Source organism: Bombina bombina, chromosome 6, assembly GCF_027579735.1.
Source record: "Bombina bombina isolate aBomBom1 chromosome 6, aBomBom1.pri, whole genome shotgun sequence".
Lineage (NCBI taxonomy): Eukaryota > Metazoa > Chordata > Amphibia > Anura > Bombinatoridae > Bombina > Bombina bombina.
The window spans coordinates 445,990,390-446,007,610 of record NC_069504.1 but is presented as its reverse complement, the minus strand read 5'-3'; the positions used below and the strand labels follow the sequence as shown (position 1 = coordinate 446,007,610).

The 17,221-nt window shown below is 40.0% G+C and overlaps 1 protein-coding gene across 1 annotated transcript in view; it reads left to right on the top strand.

Annotated features, from left to right (window-relative positions):
* Window positions 1–17,221, top strand: part of SEC24A (SEC24 homolog A, COPII coat complex component) — a 182,062-nt gene that overhangs the window by 153,600 nt on the left and 11,241 nt on the right. The window contains 4 exon segments of the mRNA XM_053717212.1: window positions 1,307–1,444; window positions 1,635–1,739; window positions 3,653–3,745; window positions 4,001–4,104. Coding sequence (XP_053573187.1) covers window positions 1,307–1,444; window positions 1,635–1,739; window positions 3,653–3,745; window positions 4,001–4,104 — 440 coding nt within the window.

Sequence of the window (17,221 nt, the reverse complement as noted above, 5' to 3'; positions counted from 1 at the left end):
CAGGCTCTTCCGTTTGAGCATATGCTTTCTTTGGACATTTAAATTACTTTCATGGAAAGTATTGTTCCTTTTAGACATCTATTCAGCTAGAAAAGTTTTTGAATTATCTGCTCTTTCTTGTGAGTCTCCTTTTTCTGATTTTTCATCAGGATAAGGTGGTTTTGCTGTCTTCATTTCAATTTTTACCTAAAGTTGTGAATTCTAACAACATTAGTAGAGGAATTATTGTCCCTTCCTTGTGTCCTAATCCTAAGAATTCTTTGGAAAGATTCTTACATTCTTTGGATGTGGTAAGAGTTTTGAAATTTTATGTTGAAGCTACTCAGATTTCAGAAAGACTTCTAGTCTATTTGTTATCTTTTCTGGTTTTAGGAAAGGTCAGAAGGTTTCTGTCATTTCTTTGGCATTTTGGTTAAAGCTTTTTTGATTCATCATGCTTATTTGGAGTCTGGTTATTCCCCGCCTCAGAGGTTTACGGCTCATTCTACTAGGTCAGTTTCTACTTCCTGGGCTTTTAAGAATGAAGCTTCTGTTGATCAGATTTGCAAAGCAATGACTTGGTCTTCTTTGTATACTTTTACTAAATTCTACCATTTTGATGTTTTCTCTTCTTCAGAAGCAGTACTTAAGGCAGCTGTTTCAGTTTGATTCTTCTACTTATAATTTCAGTTTTTTTCATTATAAAAATTGAAACTTTTGATTTGGGTTTTAGATTAATTTTTCAGCGGAATTGGCTGTCTTTATTTTATCCCTCCCTCTCTAGTGACTCTTGCGTGGAAGTTCCACATCTTGGGTATCTGCTATCCCATACGTCACTAGCTCATGGACTCTTGCTAATTACATGAAAGAAAACATAATTTATGTAAGAACTTACCTGATAAATTCATTTCTTTCATAGTAGCAAGAGTTCATGAGGCCCACCCTTTTTGTGGTGGTTATGATTTTTTTTGTATAAAGCACAATTATTCCAATTCTTTATTTTTGATGCTTTCGCTCCTTTCTTATCACCCCACTTCTTGGTTATTCGTTAAACTGAATTGTGGGTGTGGTGAGGGGTGTATTTATAGGCATTTTAAGGTTTGGGAAACTTTTCCCCTCCTGGTAGGATAGTATATTTCCTATACGTCACTAGCTCATGGACTCTTGCTAATATGAAAGAAATTAATTTATCAGGTTCAATATTTTTCCCCCCACTATACATAATCATTTTAACAGATATTCCATTTTTAGTTTAATGTTCTTTAATAGGCCTGGTATAAGTATGTGTATTTTATTATGATCATGTATGATATGATTTTGTTGTTAGAAAGCCTTCCAGACTGGGACAAATGCTAGTCTGGATGAGAGGACCTTTGCAATGTGCCAGATTAAGAATCAACCATTGGTGCAGCTTATGCTGATGACCCATCCTAATCTCTACAGAGTCGACAATCTTACGGATGAGGTATGTTATTTTTCTCCAATCTACTTAAAATATCTTTATTTGTTCATGTCCTGTGTTACATCAGCTATATTATTCAAATGATTTTGTTTCTGTATGTGAAAATATGTTCCATTAAGATTAATGGAAATGTGGTAACACACAGCCACTATTCTAATTGTGATTTCTAACACATTTCTCCTTGTTGTTCCAGGGTGCCCTAAACATTAATGACAAAACAATACCCCAGCCGGCTATACTTCAGCTGTCTGTGGAGAAGCTGAGCAGAGATGGAGCTTTTTTGCTGGATGCTGGCTCTGTAAGTTAGTTGATTTTAGCCAAACATAATACTAATGAAATGTAGTTAAAGGGACAGTCTACACTAAAATTGTTATTGTTTAAAAAGATAGGTGCTGCCTTTACTACCCATTTCCCAGCTTTGCACAACCCACATTGATATATTAATATACTTCATTTAAACCTCTAAATTTCTGCCTGTTTCTAAGCCATTACAGACAGCCTCTTATCACATCACATGCTTTTTTTTTATTTGCTTTTCACAACAGGAAACTGCTAGTTCATGTGGGCCATATAGATAACATTGTGTTGACACCCAACGAGTTATTTAAGATTTAGCACAACAAAGTACTGAATGCAAATCAATAGATAATAAACAGTCACAGCCATGTGATCAGGGGGCTGTCAGAAGATGCTTAGATACAAGGTAATCACCAAAGTAAAAAGTATATTAATATAACTGTGTTGGTTGTGCAAAACTGGTGAATGGGTAATAAAGGGATTATCTATCTTTTAAAACAATAAAGATTCTGTTGTAGACTGTCCCTTTAAAGCATTAAACTTTCATTTGAAAGGATTAGTTCACATACCAACAATCTACTATTTACTTCTTTCAAGTTCTTTGTTGCTTACAAATATGGAGTATGATGTTACAGATAAATCTGTAAGGTAGTATGTATATAAATTGCTACAGTTGGTAGTTATTCCACATTAGGGCTTGATAAGAGACATAAAAGCAAAACTCCTAGAAGTTCCCTTTCTTCTCCAAACTTTGTGCATTTTTATAAATATATCTTTTTAGAAATATCTTTGTCTGGCTCTTGAACAAAGAAAAAAAAAAGAGAAAAAGGGTGGTGTATAAATGGTGCTTTTAAGTTTGGCAACCACTGTTTGACATAATACATTACCCTCTACTTAAAAAAAAAAGAGAAAAAAAAAGACCAAATATAAAAATGCTATGGGCCCGATCAAATATACGGCATAGGTTTCGTCGCAAGCGCGGGAACCCGTGTCGCCTGTAATGTCACCTCGCACATCGGGGTATTACATATACGGCGCCAGCATTTCCTAAATGGCATAAGTCTGATAAACTAGCGATGTCCAGAAATAAGCGTAAATACACATTTCTGGAGTGGCCAGTGACTTACGCCACTTAAGAAACTGCCGGCGCCTCCCAAAAATAAGCCCGACACGTAAAACCCCTATTTATACTTAGTTGAATTTTATTTTTTAAGTAGTGTTAGTTTTATTTATATTTAATAGTAACGTTAGTATTTTGTAAATTAGGTAATTTTAGTTAATTTAGGGGGTGTTAGGTTAGGGGAGGTTAGGTTAGGGGTTAGGTTTATTGCGTTGGGAGCTATGGCGGTTTAGAGGTTAATAGACTTTATTAGTTATTGTGGTGGGGGATTGCGGTTGACAGGTAGAAAGACATTGCGCATGCGTTAGGTGTTAGTTTATTTTTGCAGGCATTTTAGGGAGTTACGGTGCTTTTTTAGTCAGTGCAAGGGTTGCTGCGCCTGCAATTTGTGGCGAGATGAGAATGGAGTAGATTTTCTGAATTCTGTGCGCGTAAGTCCTTACGCTGTATATTGGATACCAAATTGCGCATCTGTTCTATGTTAGTCTATGGTTAAAAAAATATGGGCGAAGGCTGAAATATACGCGTGTAACTTGTATGCTACGCCGTATATGTAATACCAAAATTGCGTAAAATCTGGCGTCTCCGGCTTTTGCGGGCGACGCTCCATATATAATGGAGTCCTATAGTTTTAAATATGCACTACAATTGTTTTACTTTATTTTTGGAATATCACACTTGCTGCTGTCTGTTTATTCTTTAAGATTAACATTATTGGTCTTTTGGTGAGAGACATCCATATCATGAACTAAATGTTTGTTGGTTTGTTCTTTATTTTTTGTTTTATTTTTTAGATATTGTTGCTGTGGGTGGGACGCAACTGTGGACAGAATTTCTACACCCAGGTTCTTGGTGTTGCTAATTACCCTTCAATGCCGCAGGAGATGGTAAGATTATATTCCTGATATCATGATAAGCAATAACCTAAACTTATTATGGTAGTAACCTTACATGTTTACAGATGTGCTTGTTTGCTGTAGCTTGGCATACTTGCACAAGCCAACTAATTACTATGTCATTCATTTTTCCCCCCAAAGAATAAGCTGTAACATTTATGATGGTTGACTAAAAAGGGGTTATGCAAAAGCATATAGGTTAAATACACAGTTATAAATGCTTAATTAGATATCTTTCTGTAACAGAATCAGCTGCCTGAGCTTGATACAGCTGAATCGGCTAGAACTATAGCTTTTATTTCTTGGCTTCGAGAACAGAGACCTTTCTTCCCGACATTACATATAATCCGGTAAGTGGGGGCCTATCTGGAAGTCTCATGTTTTTAATAAGAATAGCTTGTGTATGTATCTTATGAATGGTGTTATGAATACTGAGTTTACTTAATTTGAATACTGTTTTTATGTTTGTTACACTGACCAAGCAATTTCTGTATATAATGTAGCAAGGTTAGGCTTCTGAACTCTGCATTTCATTGTTAAATTACAGGAAAAGGATACATAATAACCAATGAAAGTACATGGCAAATCACTTTCTTAGGCATAATTAAAGGGACATGATACTCATACCCTTAAGTAACTGAACATGTTCTGGTACTTTGAGGTCCCCTGGCTATGATGTACTATTATAAAATGTACCTACATATATCCTGTGTGCTATGTGAATGCAAATATTATACCCATACAGTACTGAGCACATTCCAGCAGAGAATATAAAGCAGGAGTATATCGACGACCCACAGGGGAAGGCTAAGGGACCAATCCCTGCAACGCCTGTGGTAGGCCTGTGACTAACTACAACACTGCGAGTAATTGTGTGCCTGCCCCATACTCCAATTTACCCTCTGACCCTTGGCAGTAGTTCTCTTCTGAGAGGGAAAATGGGCCTCAAATCAGTCTGAGCACCCTTTCTTGATAATTCAGGAGCACCTAATTTCTTCACCCACCTCCTGGAAGGCAAATATTTAGACTAAGATACCAGTGATGTGGGAAGGATGAAGTGTAAGTAAAGCAACAAAGAGAGAAAGGTGGACAACAAAGGAGCACTCAAGGAAAAACGGGGGAGCGATATAACTGTGCCAATGGGGGCAGAGGAAGGAAACGGATAAAAAAAATGGATAAAACTTAACTTTTAATGAAAATAAAATAATATAGTGTAAAGTGTGCATTAATACTTAGATTAAAAACTGAAAGATATGGTGAGCCAGCAACCACGTAGCAAAAATAATAACTTATCAAATAAAGTAGCTGAAGAGACTACAAAATAACAGACCACCTACGAACTAAACACGGGTAAATAATTAACTGAGAAAAAGAGGTATACCCTCACAACAAATTACTCTAATTATGGTGCAAGCTCAGAGGCAGTTACAGAAATACAATTAAGTCTAAGACAGAAAGGCTATTAATCGCTCATATAGAGCTTAAACAAATGAACGGGTTGCTGGACTCTGAAGCAGTGCCCTTGAAGATTTGGGATTTTTTTCCTCCTAATAGTGAAAATTGTCATTCCATGCGTAATGGATCTTGGACTCTCACCACCTTATGAAAGAAAAGTTTATATTCATCACATTACCATCTATTTAAAAATAAAATCACCGTTTTACATTATGAAACATTCTATTTAAATGAAACAGAGAATGTTTTTGGGTATAGTGTTATTTCTCTTGTTAAGTCCACGGATCATCCATTACTTGTGGGATATTCTCCTTCCCAACAGGAAGTTGCAAGAGGATAACCCACAGCAGAGCTGCTATATAGCTCCTCCCCTCACTGCCATATCCAGTCATTCTCTTGCAACTCTCAACTAAGATGGAGGTCGTAAGAGGACTGTGGTGTTTTATACTTAGTTTATTTCTTCAATCAAAAGTTTGTTATTTTTAAATGGTACCGGAGTGTACTGTTTACCTCAGGCAGTATTTAGAAGAAGAATCTGCCTGCGTTTTCTATGATCTTAGCAGAAGTAACTAAGATCCTTTGCTGTTCTCACATATTCTGAGGAGTGAGGTAACTTCAGAGGGGGAATAGCGTGCAGGTTTTCCTGTAATAAGGTATGTGCAGTTAAAATATTTTTCTAGGGAATGGAATTTGCTAGAAAATGCTGCTGATACCGAAGTAATGTAAGTAAAGCCTTAAATGCAGTGATAGCGACTGGTATCAGGCTTATTAATAGAGATACATACTATTATAAAAGTGTATTTTAAAACGTTTGCTGGCATGTTTAATCGTTTTTTACATATGTTTGGTGATAAAACTTATTGGGGCCTAGTTTTTTCCACATGGCTGGCTTAAATTTTGCCTAGAAACAGTTCCTGGAGTCTTCCCACTGTTGTAATATGAGTGGGAGGGGCCTATTTTGGCGTTTTTTTGCACAGCAAAGATTACAGACACAGACATCCAGCTTCTTCCTGCATGATCCAGGACTTCTCTGAAGGGCTCAAAAGGCTTCAAAAGTCGTATTGAGGGAGGTAAAAAGCCACAGTAGAGCTGTGGCAGTTGTTGTGACTGTTTAAAAAACTTTTTTGTCATTTGTTATTCCGTTTTTGGTATTAAGGGGTTAATCATCCATTTGCAAGTGGGTGCAATGCTCTGCTAACTTACTACATACACTGTAAAAATTTCGTTAGTGTAACTGCATTTTTTCACTGTTATTTCAAAATTTGGGAAAATTTGTGTTTCTTAAATGCGCAGTAACGTTTTTTATATTGCTTGTAAACTTGTTTTAAAGTGTTTTCCAAGCTTGCTAGTCTCATTGCTAGTCTGTTTAAACATGTCTGACACAGAGGAACCTACTTGTTCATTATGTTTGAAAGCCATGGTGGAGCCCCATAGGAGAATGTGTACTAAATGTATTGATTTCACCTTAAACGGTAAAGATCAGTCTTTATCTATAAAAGAATTATCACCAGAGGGTTATGCTGACTAACTCTCCCCACGTGTCAGACCCTTCGCCTCCCGCTCAGAGGACGCAAGCTAATATGGCGCCAATTACATCAGGGACGCCCATAGCGATTACCTTGCAAGACATGGCTGCAATCATGAATAATACCCTGTCAGAGGTATTATCTAGATTGCCTGAATTAAGAGGCAAGCGCGATAGCTTTGGGGTTAGGAGAGATACAGAGCGCGCAAATGCTGTAAGAGCCATGTCTGATACTGCGTCACAGTATGTAGAACATGAGGACGGAGAGCTTCAGTCTGTGGGTGACATCTCTGACTCGGGGAAACCTGATTCAGAGATTTCTAATTTTAAATTTAAGCTTGAGAACCTCCGTGTATTGCTTGGGGAGGTATTAGCTGCTCTGAATGACTGTAACACAGTTGCAATTCCAGAGAAATTGTGTAGGCTGGATAGATACTATGCGGTGCCGGTGTGTACTGACTTTTTTCCTATACCTAAAAGGCTTACAGAAATTATTAGCAAGGAGTGGGATAGACCCGGTGTGCCCTTTTCCCCACTATCCACTATCCCGGTTGAGGACAGTTGTGCTTTTTCAGATCCAATGGATAAAAAATTGGAGGGTTATCTTAAGAAAATGTTTATTCAACAAGGTTTTATTTTACAGCCCCTTGCATGCATTGCGCCTGTCACTGCTGCGGCGGCGGCATTCTGGTTTGAGGCCCTGGAAGAGGCCATCCAGACAGCTCCATTAAATGAAATTATTGACAAGCTTAGAACGCTTAAGCTAGCTAACTCATTTGTTTCTGATGCCATTGTTCATTTGACTAAACTAACGGCTAAGAATTCCGGATTCGCCATCCAGGCGCGTAGGGCGCTATGGCTTAAATCCTGGTCAGCTGACGTGACTTCAAAGTCTAAATTACTCAACATTCCTTTCAAGGGGCAGACCTTATTCGGGCCTGGCTTGAAGGAAATTATTGCTGACATTACTGGAGGCAAGGGTCATACCCTTCCTCAGGACAGGGCCAAATCAAAGGCCAAACAGTCTAATTTTCATGCCTCTCGAAATTTCAAGGCAGGAGCAGCATCAACTTCCTCCGCTTCAAAACAAGAGGGAACTGTTGCTCATTCCAGACAGGCCTGGAAACCTAACCAGTCCTGGAACAAGGGCAAGCAGGCCAGAAAGCCTGCTGCTGCCCCCAAGACAGTATGAAGGAACGGCCCTCTATCCGGAAGTGAATCTAGTGGGGGGCAGACTTTCTCTCTTCGCCCAGGCGTGGGCAAGAGATGTTCAGGATCCCTGGGCGTTGGAGATCATATGAAATAGAGTCCAGCATACAGCAAAAATCCTCAAAGAGGTGAGGGTAATCCTTATGAAGTGACTGCCACACTCCAACGTAATGATACAAAGGTGAAGATAGAAGGATAACACCTCAAAAGTGCAGTCAAAATATTTTAATAGATACAGGTTCAGACAAGTAAAATATCACAACGTTTCGGGGTCAATACCCCTTAGTCATGTGATACAGCATAACCTTAACACACCTGTTTAAGTAGGCTAACAAATTAACCCTAAATGCACTTTGCAATTTTACTTTAACATAATCATGTGTAGATACTGACCCCTGCAGGCCAGGTGTGAAAATGGCATGTAAATTTAAAAACAATTTATCAGGAAGCCTCCAGTCACAATTTCTTAAAGAAAAGATGCAAAGTAAATACAAAATAATTGTTATGTGTGGTCACCCAAATAGATACATATAAAAATATGTCTAATTACTCAAGTGCATATATACAAAAGTGCATATATACAAAAAATTCATGTATACAGAAACAAATTTTATGTTATTAAACAATAGATTGCATATCAAGCTGCCCCAATGTTGCTAAATTGGTAAATGAATGAATGATATTTCAGTATTTTTAACTATACAGAGGGTAGTTACATAATGAAAGGACAGTCATGTCTTACTAAGAGCTGGAGAAAGAAAACCTAGAGTGAAAACTCATAGCCTAATATCTCTTAAATACCTAATCAAAAGGAATAACTTAATAAAACACAGACCAGTCAATCTCCCTATTCATCCCCTTCGGCTCCAGGGTATCTAATTTGAATATCCAAAAAGATTCACGTTGTTTTAATAGACGTGTTCTATTGCCACCACGTCTTGGGATCTTAATATGATCGATAACCTGGAACCGAAGTTGACTGACTTGATGGCCAGCTGACAAAAAATGATGTGCTACTGGGGCAGTATACACCTTGCACCTGATGTTACTCTTGTGCTCAGTGATACGGTCGCCCACCCGTCTGGTGGACTCACCCACATAGGCACGCCCACACGGACATTTGATCAAATAAATGACAAAGCTCGTATTGCAAGTGTAATAGTCCTTGTGCTTAAATTTATATCCTGTCTGAGGGTGCACAAAGTAGGGACTCTTAATGATTGACCCACAGTTTACACACCCCAAACAGGGAAAACAACCCAAGTTCTTTTTGGTGATATATCCCTGCTGAGGAGCTCTGCCAGCGCCCAAATCTGCCTTTACCAAAGTATCTCTCAAGCTTTTATTACGCTTATAGGCTGGTAATGGATACCGGCAGAACTCCTCAACATTGGGGATGCAATCTTGTAAAATACTCCAATGTTTGCGTACAATACGGGCAATGTCATTACTTTGTCTGCAGAAATTGGAAACAAAAACCATCCTTTTCCCTTTATCTTGTGAGGATTTTGGTTTAAATAATGTTTCTCTGTCTAGAGCAGACACATTTTGTATGGTCTCTTGAATCAAAGAGGGTGGATACCCCCTCTGGATGAATTTTTGGCCCATCTCTGCAAGTCTGATTTGTGATATATTGGAGTCATCAACAATCCTTTTAACTCTGAGCATCTGACTGCGAGGCAGAGAGTGCACAAGAGGTAAAGGATGAGCACTTTCATAGTGAAGTAAACTGTTCCTATCAGTGGCTTTCCTGAATAAATCAGTCTTAAAACCTAGGCCACATTTGGTAACAGTTACATCCAAGAAATCAATTTTGTGTTCGCTCCACACCAGTGTAAATTTAATATTGTTGGTAGCCTGATTTAAATCCGCCACAAAGGACTCCAGAGCCCCAACGTCGCCCAGCCAAATACCAAAAATATCGTCTATGTAGCGCCACCAAGTGGCGCCACACCGGCGAAATTCAGGGTGTTCAAAAACAAACCTCTCTTCAAATAAATTCATAAAAATATTGGCATAATTAGGGGCGACGTTGGAGCCCATGGCAGTACCCTGCAGTTGCATATAAAACTGGTCCTCAAAAAGGAAATAATTGTTATACAAAATTATTTCCAATAGTTGTAAAATGAAGCAAACCTCAAAAGCAGAGTACAGCCCACAGGTTGACAGTGCACTATTCACAGCACCGATGCCACTAGCATGTGTGATGGATGTATACAGGCTAGTGACATCAAGGCTAAACAAGATCAATTTATCAGTCTTGTATTTTTGCAAGGAAATCATTAGTGTCCTTAATGAAAGTACATGACTGCTCCACCAATGGTCTCAGAATCTTATCCAAATAAATCGCAATATTTGAGAAGATGGAGTTAGTCCCTGCAACAATAGGACGACCAGGTGGAGCAGTCATGGACTTATGGACTTTGGGTAATGCATAAAGGACCGGAGTGATCGGATCCTTAACCAGTAAAAATTGGCTAGTTTTCTTATCAATGATATTTGATCTCAGCGCAAAATCTACACAAACCTGAATTTCTTGTTTCAGTTTGAAAATGGGATTAGATGACACAGGTTTATACACAGATTGGACACTCAATTGGCGATTAATTTCATCCTTGTAGTAAGACTTATTGAGAATGACGGTAGCACCGCCCTTATCCGCCTGTTTCAAAATGATGCCGGTATTCTCCTTAAGTCTACTCAAGGCTTGAGTATCATTTTTAGTAAAATTGCTTTTATTGAATTTACCCTTCAAACGTTGGTTCTGCACACGTAGTTGTAATTTTTTAAGATCAGATAATACCAACTTTTCAAAGGTCTCAATGCCAAAATGTGTGTGTTGTGGATAAAATGCACTCTTATTCCTTAAACCTAAATCACCTATATTTAGAGACGGTCTGGGAGCAGGCAATATTGTATTAGCACCATCTTTAATAGAATCTACAACATTCCCCAATTTAGCAGATACATTAGGAGCAACTGATGTTTTCCCAAGTTCTGGATGAGACCCATATGAGGTTGCGTGCCAATATTTTAATCTAATGTTCCTGAAGAACCTATAGATATCCTTATGAGTCTCAAAGGGGTTGAAATTGCTTGAAGGGCAGAATGACAAGCCTTTCTGAAGTACTCTCACTTCACTGTTATCCAGTTGGTAATCTGAACGAAAGAGAACCAAGTTCCAACGTGACGAGCAGGACTACTCGTCCAATCGTGTTTACAGATGGATCTATGACCCACAGGGTAAGATGCGCCGTAGCGCATCCGGCCAGAGAAGACGTCATCAACAGCAGCCGGGGGCGGTTAGCAACAGCAGCTCTGACTCCTCAGATTTCACTCAGAGCGACGGCGAAGAGGTCCCTGGAAACGTGGCGGCCGCAAACACAAGCGGCAAACAGACAGCCAAAGTCAAGGTGAGAACGACGGGGAGACCACAGCCGGGGAGGGCAACGAGATCCCGCAAGATATAATTATTAACAGTTCAGATTACCAACTGGATAACAGTGAAGTGAGAGTACTTCAGAAAGGCTTTTAGAAAGCAATTTTACTAAAAATGATACTCAAGCCTTGAGTAGACTTAAGGAGAATACCGGCATCATTTTGAAACCGGCGGATAAGGGCGGTGCTACCGTCATTCTCAATAAGTCTTACTACAAGGATGAAATTAATCGCCAATTGAGTGTCCAATCTGTGTATAAACCTGTGTCATCTAATCCCATTTTCAAACTGAAACAAGAAATTCAGGTTTGTGTAGATTTTGCGCTGAGATCAAATATCATTGATAAGAAAACTAGCCAATTTTTACTGGTTAAGGATCCGATCACTCCGGTCCTTTATGTATTACCCAAAGTCCATAAGTCCATGACTGCTCCACCTGGTCGTCCTATTGTTGCAGGGACTAACTCCATCTTCTCAAATATTGCGATTTATTTGGATAAGATTCTGAGACCATTGGTGGAGCAGTCATGTACTTTCATTAAGGACACTAATGATTTCCTTGCAAAAATACACAATCTGGAATTGGGCACTGATAAATTGATCTTGTTTAGCCTTGATGTCACTAGCCTGTATACATCCATCACACATGCTAGTGGCATCGGTGCTGTGAATAGTGCACTGTCAACCTGTGGGCTGTACTCTGCTTTTGAGGTTTGCTTCATTTTACAACTATTGGAAATAATTTTGTATAACAATTATTTCCTTTTTGAGGACCAGTTTTATATGCAACTGCAGGGTACTGCCATGGGCTCCAACGTCGCCCCTAATTATGCCAATATTTTTATGAATTTATTTGAAGAGAGGTTTGTTTTTGAACACCCTGAATTTCGCCGGTGTGGCGCCACTTGGTGGCGCTACATCGACTATATTTTTGGTATTTGGCTGGGCGACGTTGGGGCTCTGGAGTCCTTTGTGGCGGATTTAAATCAGGCTACCAACAATATTAAATTTACACTGGTGTGGAGCGAACACAAAATTGATTTCTTGGATGTAACTGTTACCAAATGTGGCCTAGGTTTTAAGACTGATTTATTCAGGAAAGCCACTGATAGGAACAGTTTACTTCACTATGAAAGTGCTCATCCTTTACCTCTTGTGCACTCTCTGCCTCGCAGTCAGATGCTCAGAGTTAAAAGGATTGTTGATGACTCCAATATATCACAAATCAGACTTGCAGAGATGGGCCAAAAATTCATCCAGAGGGGGTATCCACCCTCTTTGATTCAAGAGACCATACAAAATGTGTCTGCTCTAGACAGAGAAACATTATTTAAACCAAAATCCTCACAAGATAAAGGGAAAAGGATGGTTTTTGTTTCCAATTTCTGCAGACAAAGTAATGACATTGCCCGTATTGTACGCAAACATTGGAGTATTTTACAAGATTGCATCCCCAATGTTGAGGAGTTCTGCCGGTATCCATTACCAGCCTATAAGCGTAATAAAAGCTTGAGAGATACTTTGGTAAAGGCAGATTTGGGCGCTGGCAGAGCTCCTCAGCAGGGATATATCACCAAAAAGAACTTGGGTTGTTTTCCCTGTTTGGGGTGTGTAAACTGTGGGTCAATCATTAAGAGTCCCTACTTTGTGCACCCTCAGACAGGATATAAATTTAAGCACAAGGACTATTACACTTGCAATACGAGCTTTGTCATTTATTTGATCAAATGTCCGTGTGGGCGTGCCTATGTGGGTGAGTCCACCAGACGGGTGGGCGACCGTATCACTGAGCACAAGAGTAACATCAGGTGCAAGGTGTATACTGCCCCAGTAGCACATCATTTTTTGTCAGCTGGCCATCAAGTCAGTCAACTTCGGTTCCAGGTTATCGATCATATTAAGATCCCAAGACGTGGTGGCAATAGAACACGTCTATTAAAACAACGTGAATCTTTTTGGATATTCAAATTAGATACCCTGGAGCCGAAGGGGATGAATAGGGAGATTGACTGGTCTGTGTTTTATTAAGTTATTCCTTTTGATTAGGTATTTAAGAGATATTAGGCTATGAGTTTTCACTCTAGGTTTTCTTTCTCCAGCTCTTAGTAAGACATGACTGTCCTTTCATTATGTAACTACCCTCTGTATAGTTAAAAATACTGAAATATCATTCATTCATTTACCAATTTAGCAACATTGGGGCAGCTTGATATGCAATCTATTGTTTAATAACATAAAATTTGTTTCTGTATACATGAATTTTTTGTATATATGCACTTTTGTATATATGCACTTGAGTAATTAGACATATTTTTATATGTATCTATTTGGGTGACCACACATAACAATTATTTTGTATTTACTTTGCATCTTTTCTTTAAGAAATTGTGACTGGAGGCTTCCTGATAAATTGTTTTTAAATTTACATGCCATTTTCACACCTGGCCTGCAGGGGTCAGTATCTACACATGATTATGTTAAAGTAAAATTGCAAAGTGCATTTAGGGTTAATTTGTTAGCCTACTTAAACAGGTGTGTTAAGGTTATGCTGTATCACATGACTAAGGGGTATTGACCCCGAAACGTTGTGATATTTTACTTGTCTGAACCTGTATCTATTAAAATATTTTGACTGCACTTTTGAGGTGTTATCCTTCTATCTTCACCTTTGTATCATTACGTTGGAGATCATATCTCAGGGATATCTTCTGGACTTCAAAGCATCTCCTCCACAAGGGAGATTTCATCTTTCAAGGTTATCAGCAAACCAGATAAAGAAAGAGGCATTCCTAAGCTGTGTGCAAGACCTCCTAATAATGGGAGTGATCCATCCAGTTCCGCGGACGGAACAAGGACAGGGATTTTATTCATATCTGTTTGTGGTTCCCAAGAAAGAGGGAACCTTCAGACCATCTTAAACAAATTCCTCAGAGTTCCATCATTCAAAATGGAAACTATTCGGACCATCCTACCCATGATCCAAGAGGGTCAGTACATGACCACAGTGGACTTAAAGGATGCCTACCTTCACATACCGATTCACAAAGATCATCATCGGTTCCTAAGGTTTGCCTTTCTAGACGGGCATTACCAATTTGTAGCTCTTCCCTTCGGGTTGGCCACTGCCCCGAGAATTTTTACAAAGGTTCTGGGCTCACTTCTGGCGGTTCTAAGACCGCGAGGCATAGCGGTGGCTCTGTATCTAGACGACATCCTGATACAGGTGTCAAGCTTTCAAATTGCCAAGTCTCATACTGAGATAGTTCTGGCATTTCTGAGGTCGCATGGGTGGAAAGTGAACGTGGAAAAGAGTTCTCTATCACCACTCACAAGAGTCTCCTTCCTAGGGACTCTTATAGATTCTGTAGAGATGAAAATTTACCTGACGGAGTCCAGGTTATCAAAATTTCTAAATGCTTGCCGTGTCCTTCATTCCATTCCACGCCGTCAGTGGCTCAGTGCATGGAAGTAATCGGCTTAATGGTAGCGGCAATGGACATAGTGCCATTTGCGTGCCTGCATCTCAGACCGCTGCAATTATGCATGCTAAGTCAGTGGAATGGGGATTACTCAGAATTGTCCCCTCTACTAAATCTGGATCAAGAGACCAGAGATTCTCTTCTCTGGTGGCTTTCTCGGGTCCATCTGTCCAAGGGTATGATCTTTCGCAGGCCAGATTGGACGATTGTAACAACAGATGCCAGCCTTCTAGGTTGGGGCGCAGTCTGGAACTCCCTGAAGGCTCAGGGATCGTGGACTCAGGAGGAGAAACTCCTCCCAATAAATATTCTGGAGTTAAGAGCAATATTCAAGGCTCTTCTAGCTTGGCCTCAGTTAGCAACCCTGAGGTTCATCAGATTTCAGTCGGACAACATCACGACTGTGGCTTACATCAACCATCAAGGGGGAACCAGGAGTTCCCTAGCGATGTTAGAAGTCTCAAAGATAATTTGCTGGGCAGAGTCTCACTCTTGCCACCTGTCAGCGATCCACATCCCAGGCGTAGAGAACTGGGAGACGCATTTTCTAAGTCGTCAGACTTTTCATCCGGGGGAGTGGGAACTCCATCCGGAGGTGTTTGCTCAACTGGTCCACCGTTGGGGCAAACCAGAACTGGATCTCATGGCGTCTCGCCAGAACGCCAAGCTTCCTTGTTACGGATCCAGGGACCCGGGAGCAACGCTGATAGATGCTCTAGCAGCTCCTTGGTTCTTCAACCTGGCCTATGTGTTTCCACTGTTTCCTCTGCTCCCTCGACTGATTGCCAAAATCAAACAGGAGAGAGCATCGGTGATTCTGATAGCGCATGCGTGGCCACGCAGGACCTGGTATGCAGACCTAGTGGACATGTCATCTCTTCCACCATGGACTCTGCCTCTGAGGCAGGACCTTCTAATACAAGGTCCTTTCAATCATCCAAATCTAATTTCTCTGAGACTGACTGCATGGAGATTGAACGCTTGATTCTATCAAGGCGTGGCTTCTCCGAGTCAGTCTTTGATACCTTAATACAGGCTCGGAAGCCTGTCACCAGGAAAATCTACCATAAGATATGGCGTAAATATCTTTATTGGTGTGAATCCAATAGTTACTCATGGAGTAAGGTTAGGATTCCTAGGATATTGTCCTTTCTCCAAGAGGGTTTGGACAAAGGCTTATCAGCTAGTTCTTTAAAAGGACAGATCTCTGCTCTATTCTTTTGCACAAGCGTCTGGCAGAAGTTCCAGACGTCCAGGCATTTTGTCAGGCTTTGGTTAGGATTAAGCCTGTGTTTAAAACTGTTGCTCCCCCGTGGAGCTTAAACTTGGTTCTTAAAGTTCTTCAGGGAGTTCTGTTTGAACCCCTTCATTCCATTGATATTAAACTTTTATCTTGGAAAGTTCTGTTTTTGATGGCTATTTCCTCGGCTCAAAGAGTCTCTGAGTTATCTGCCTTACATTGTGATTCTCCTTATCTGATTTTTCATTCAGACAAGGTAGTTCTGCGTATCAAACCTGGGTTTTTACCTAAGGTAGTTTCTAACAGGAATATCAATCAAGAGATTGTTGTTCCATCATTGTGTCCTAATCCTTCTTCAAAGAAGGAACGTCTTTTGCATAATCTGGAAGTAGTCCGTGCCTTGAAGTTTTACTTACAGGCTACTAAAGATTTTCGTCAAACATCTGCCCTGTTTGTCGTTTACTCTGGACAGAGGAGAGGTCAAAAAGCTTCGGCAACCTCTCTCTCCTTTTGGCTTCGGAGCATAATACGCTTAGCCTATGAGACTGCTGGACAGCAGCCCCCTGAAAGGATTACAGCTCATTCTACTAGAGCTGTGGCTTCCACTTGGGCCTTTAAAAATGAGGCCTCTGTTGAACAGATTTGCAAGGCTGCGACTTGGTCTTCGCTTCACACTTTTTCAAAATTTTACAAATTTGACACTTTTGTTTCTTCGGAGGCTGTTTTTGGGAGAAAGGTTCTACAGGCAGTGGTTCCTTCCGTTTAAGTTCCTGCCTTGTCCCTCCCATCATCCGTGTACTTTAGCTTTGGTATTGGTATCCCACAAGTAATGGATGATCCGTGGCCTGGATACACTTAACAAGAGAAAACATAATTTATGCTTACCTGATAAATTTATTTCTCTTGTAGTGTATCCAGTCCACAGCCCATCCTGTCCTTTTAAGGCAGGTCTAAATTTTAATTAAACTACAGTCACCACTGCACCCTATGGTTTCTTATTTCTCATCTTTTTTCGGTCGAATGACTGGATATGGCAGTGAGGGGAGGAGCTATATAGCAGCTCTGCTGTGGGTGATCCTCTTGCAACTTCCTGTTGGGAAGGAGAATATCCCACATGTAAT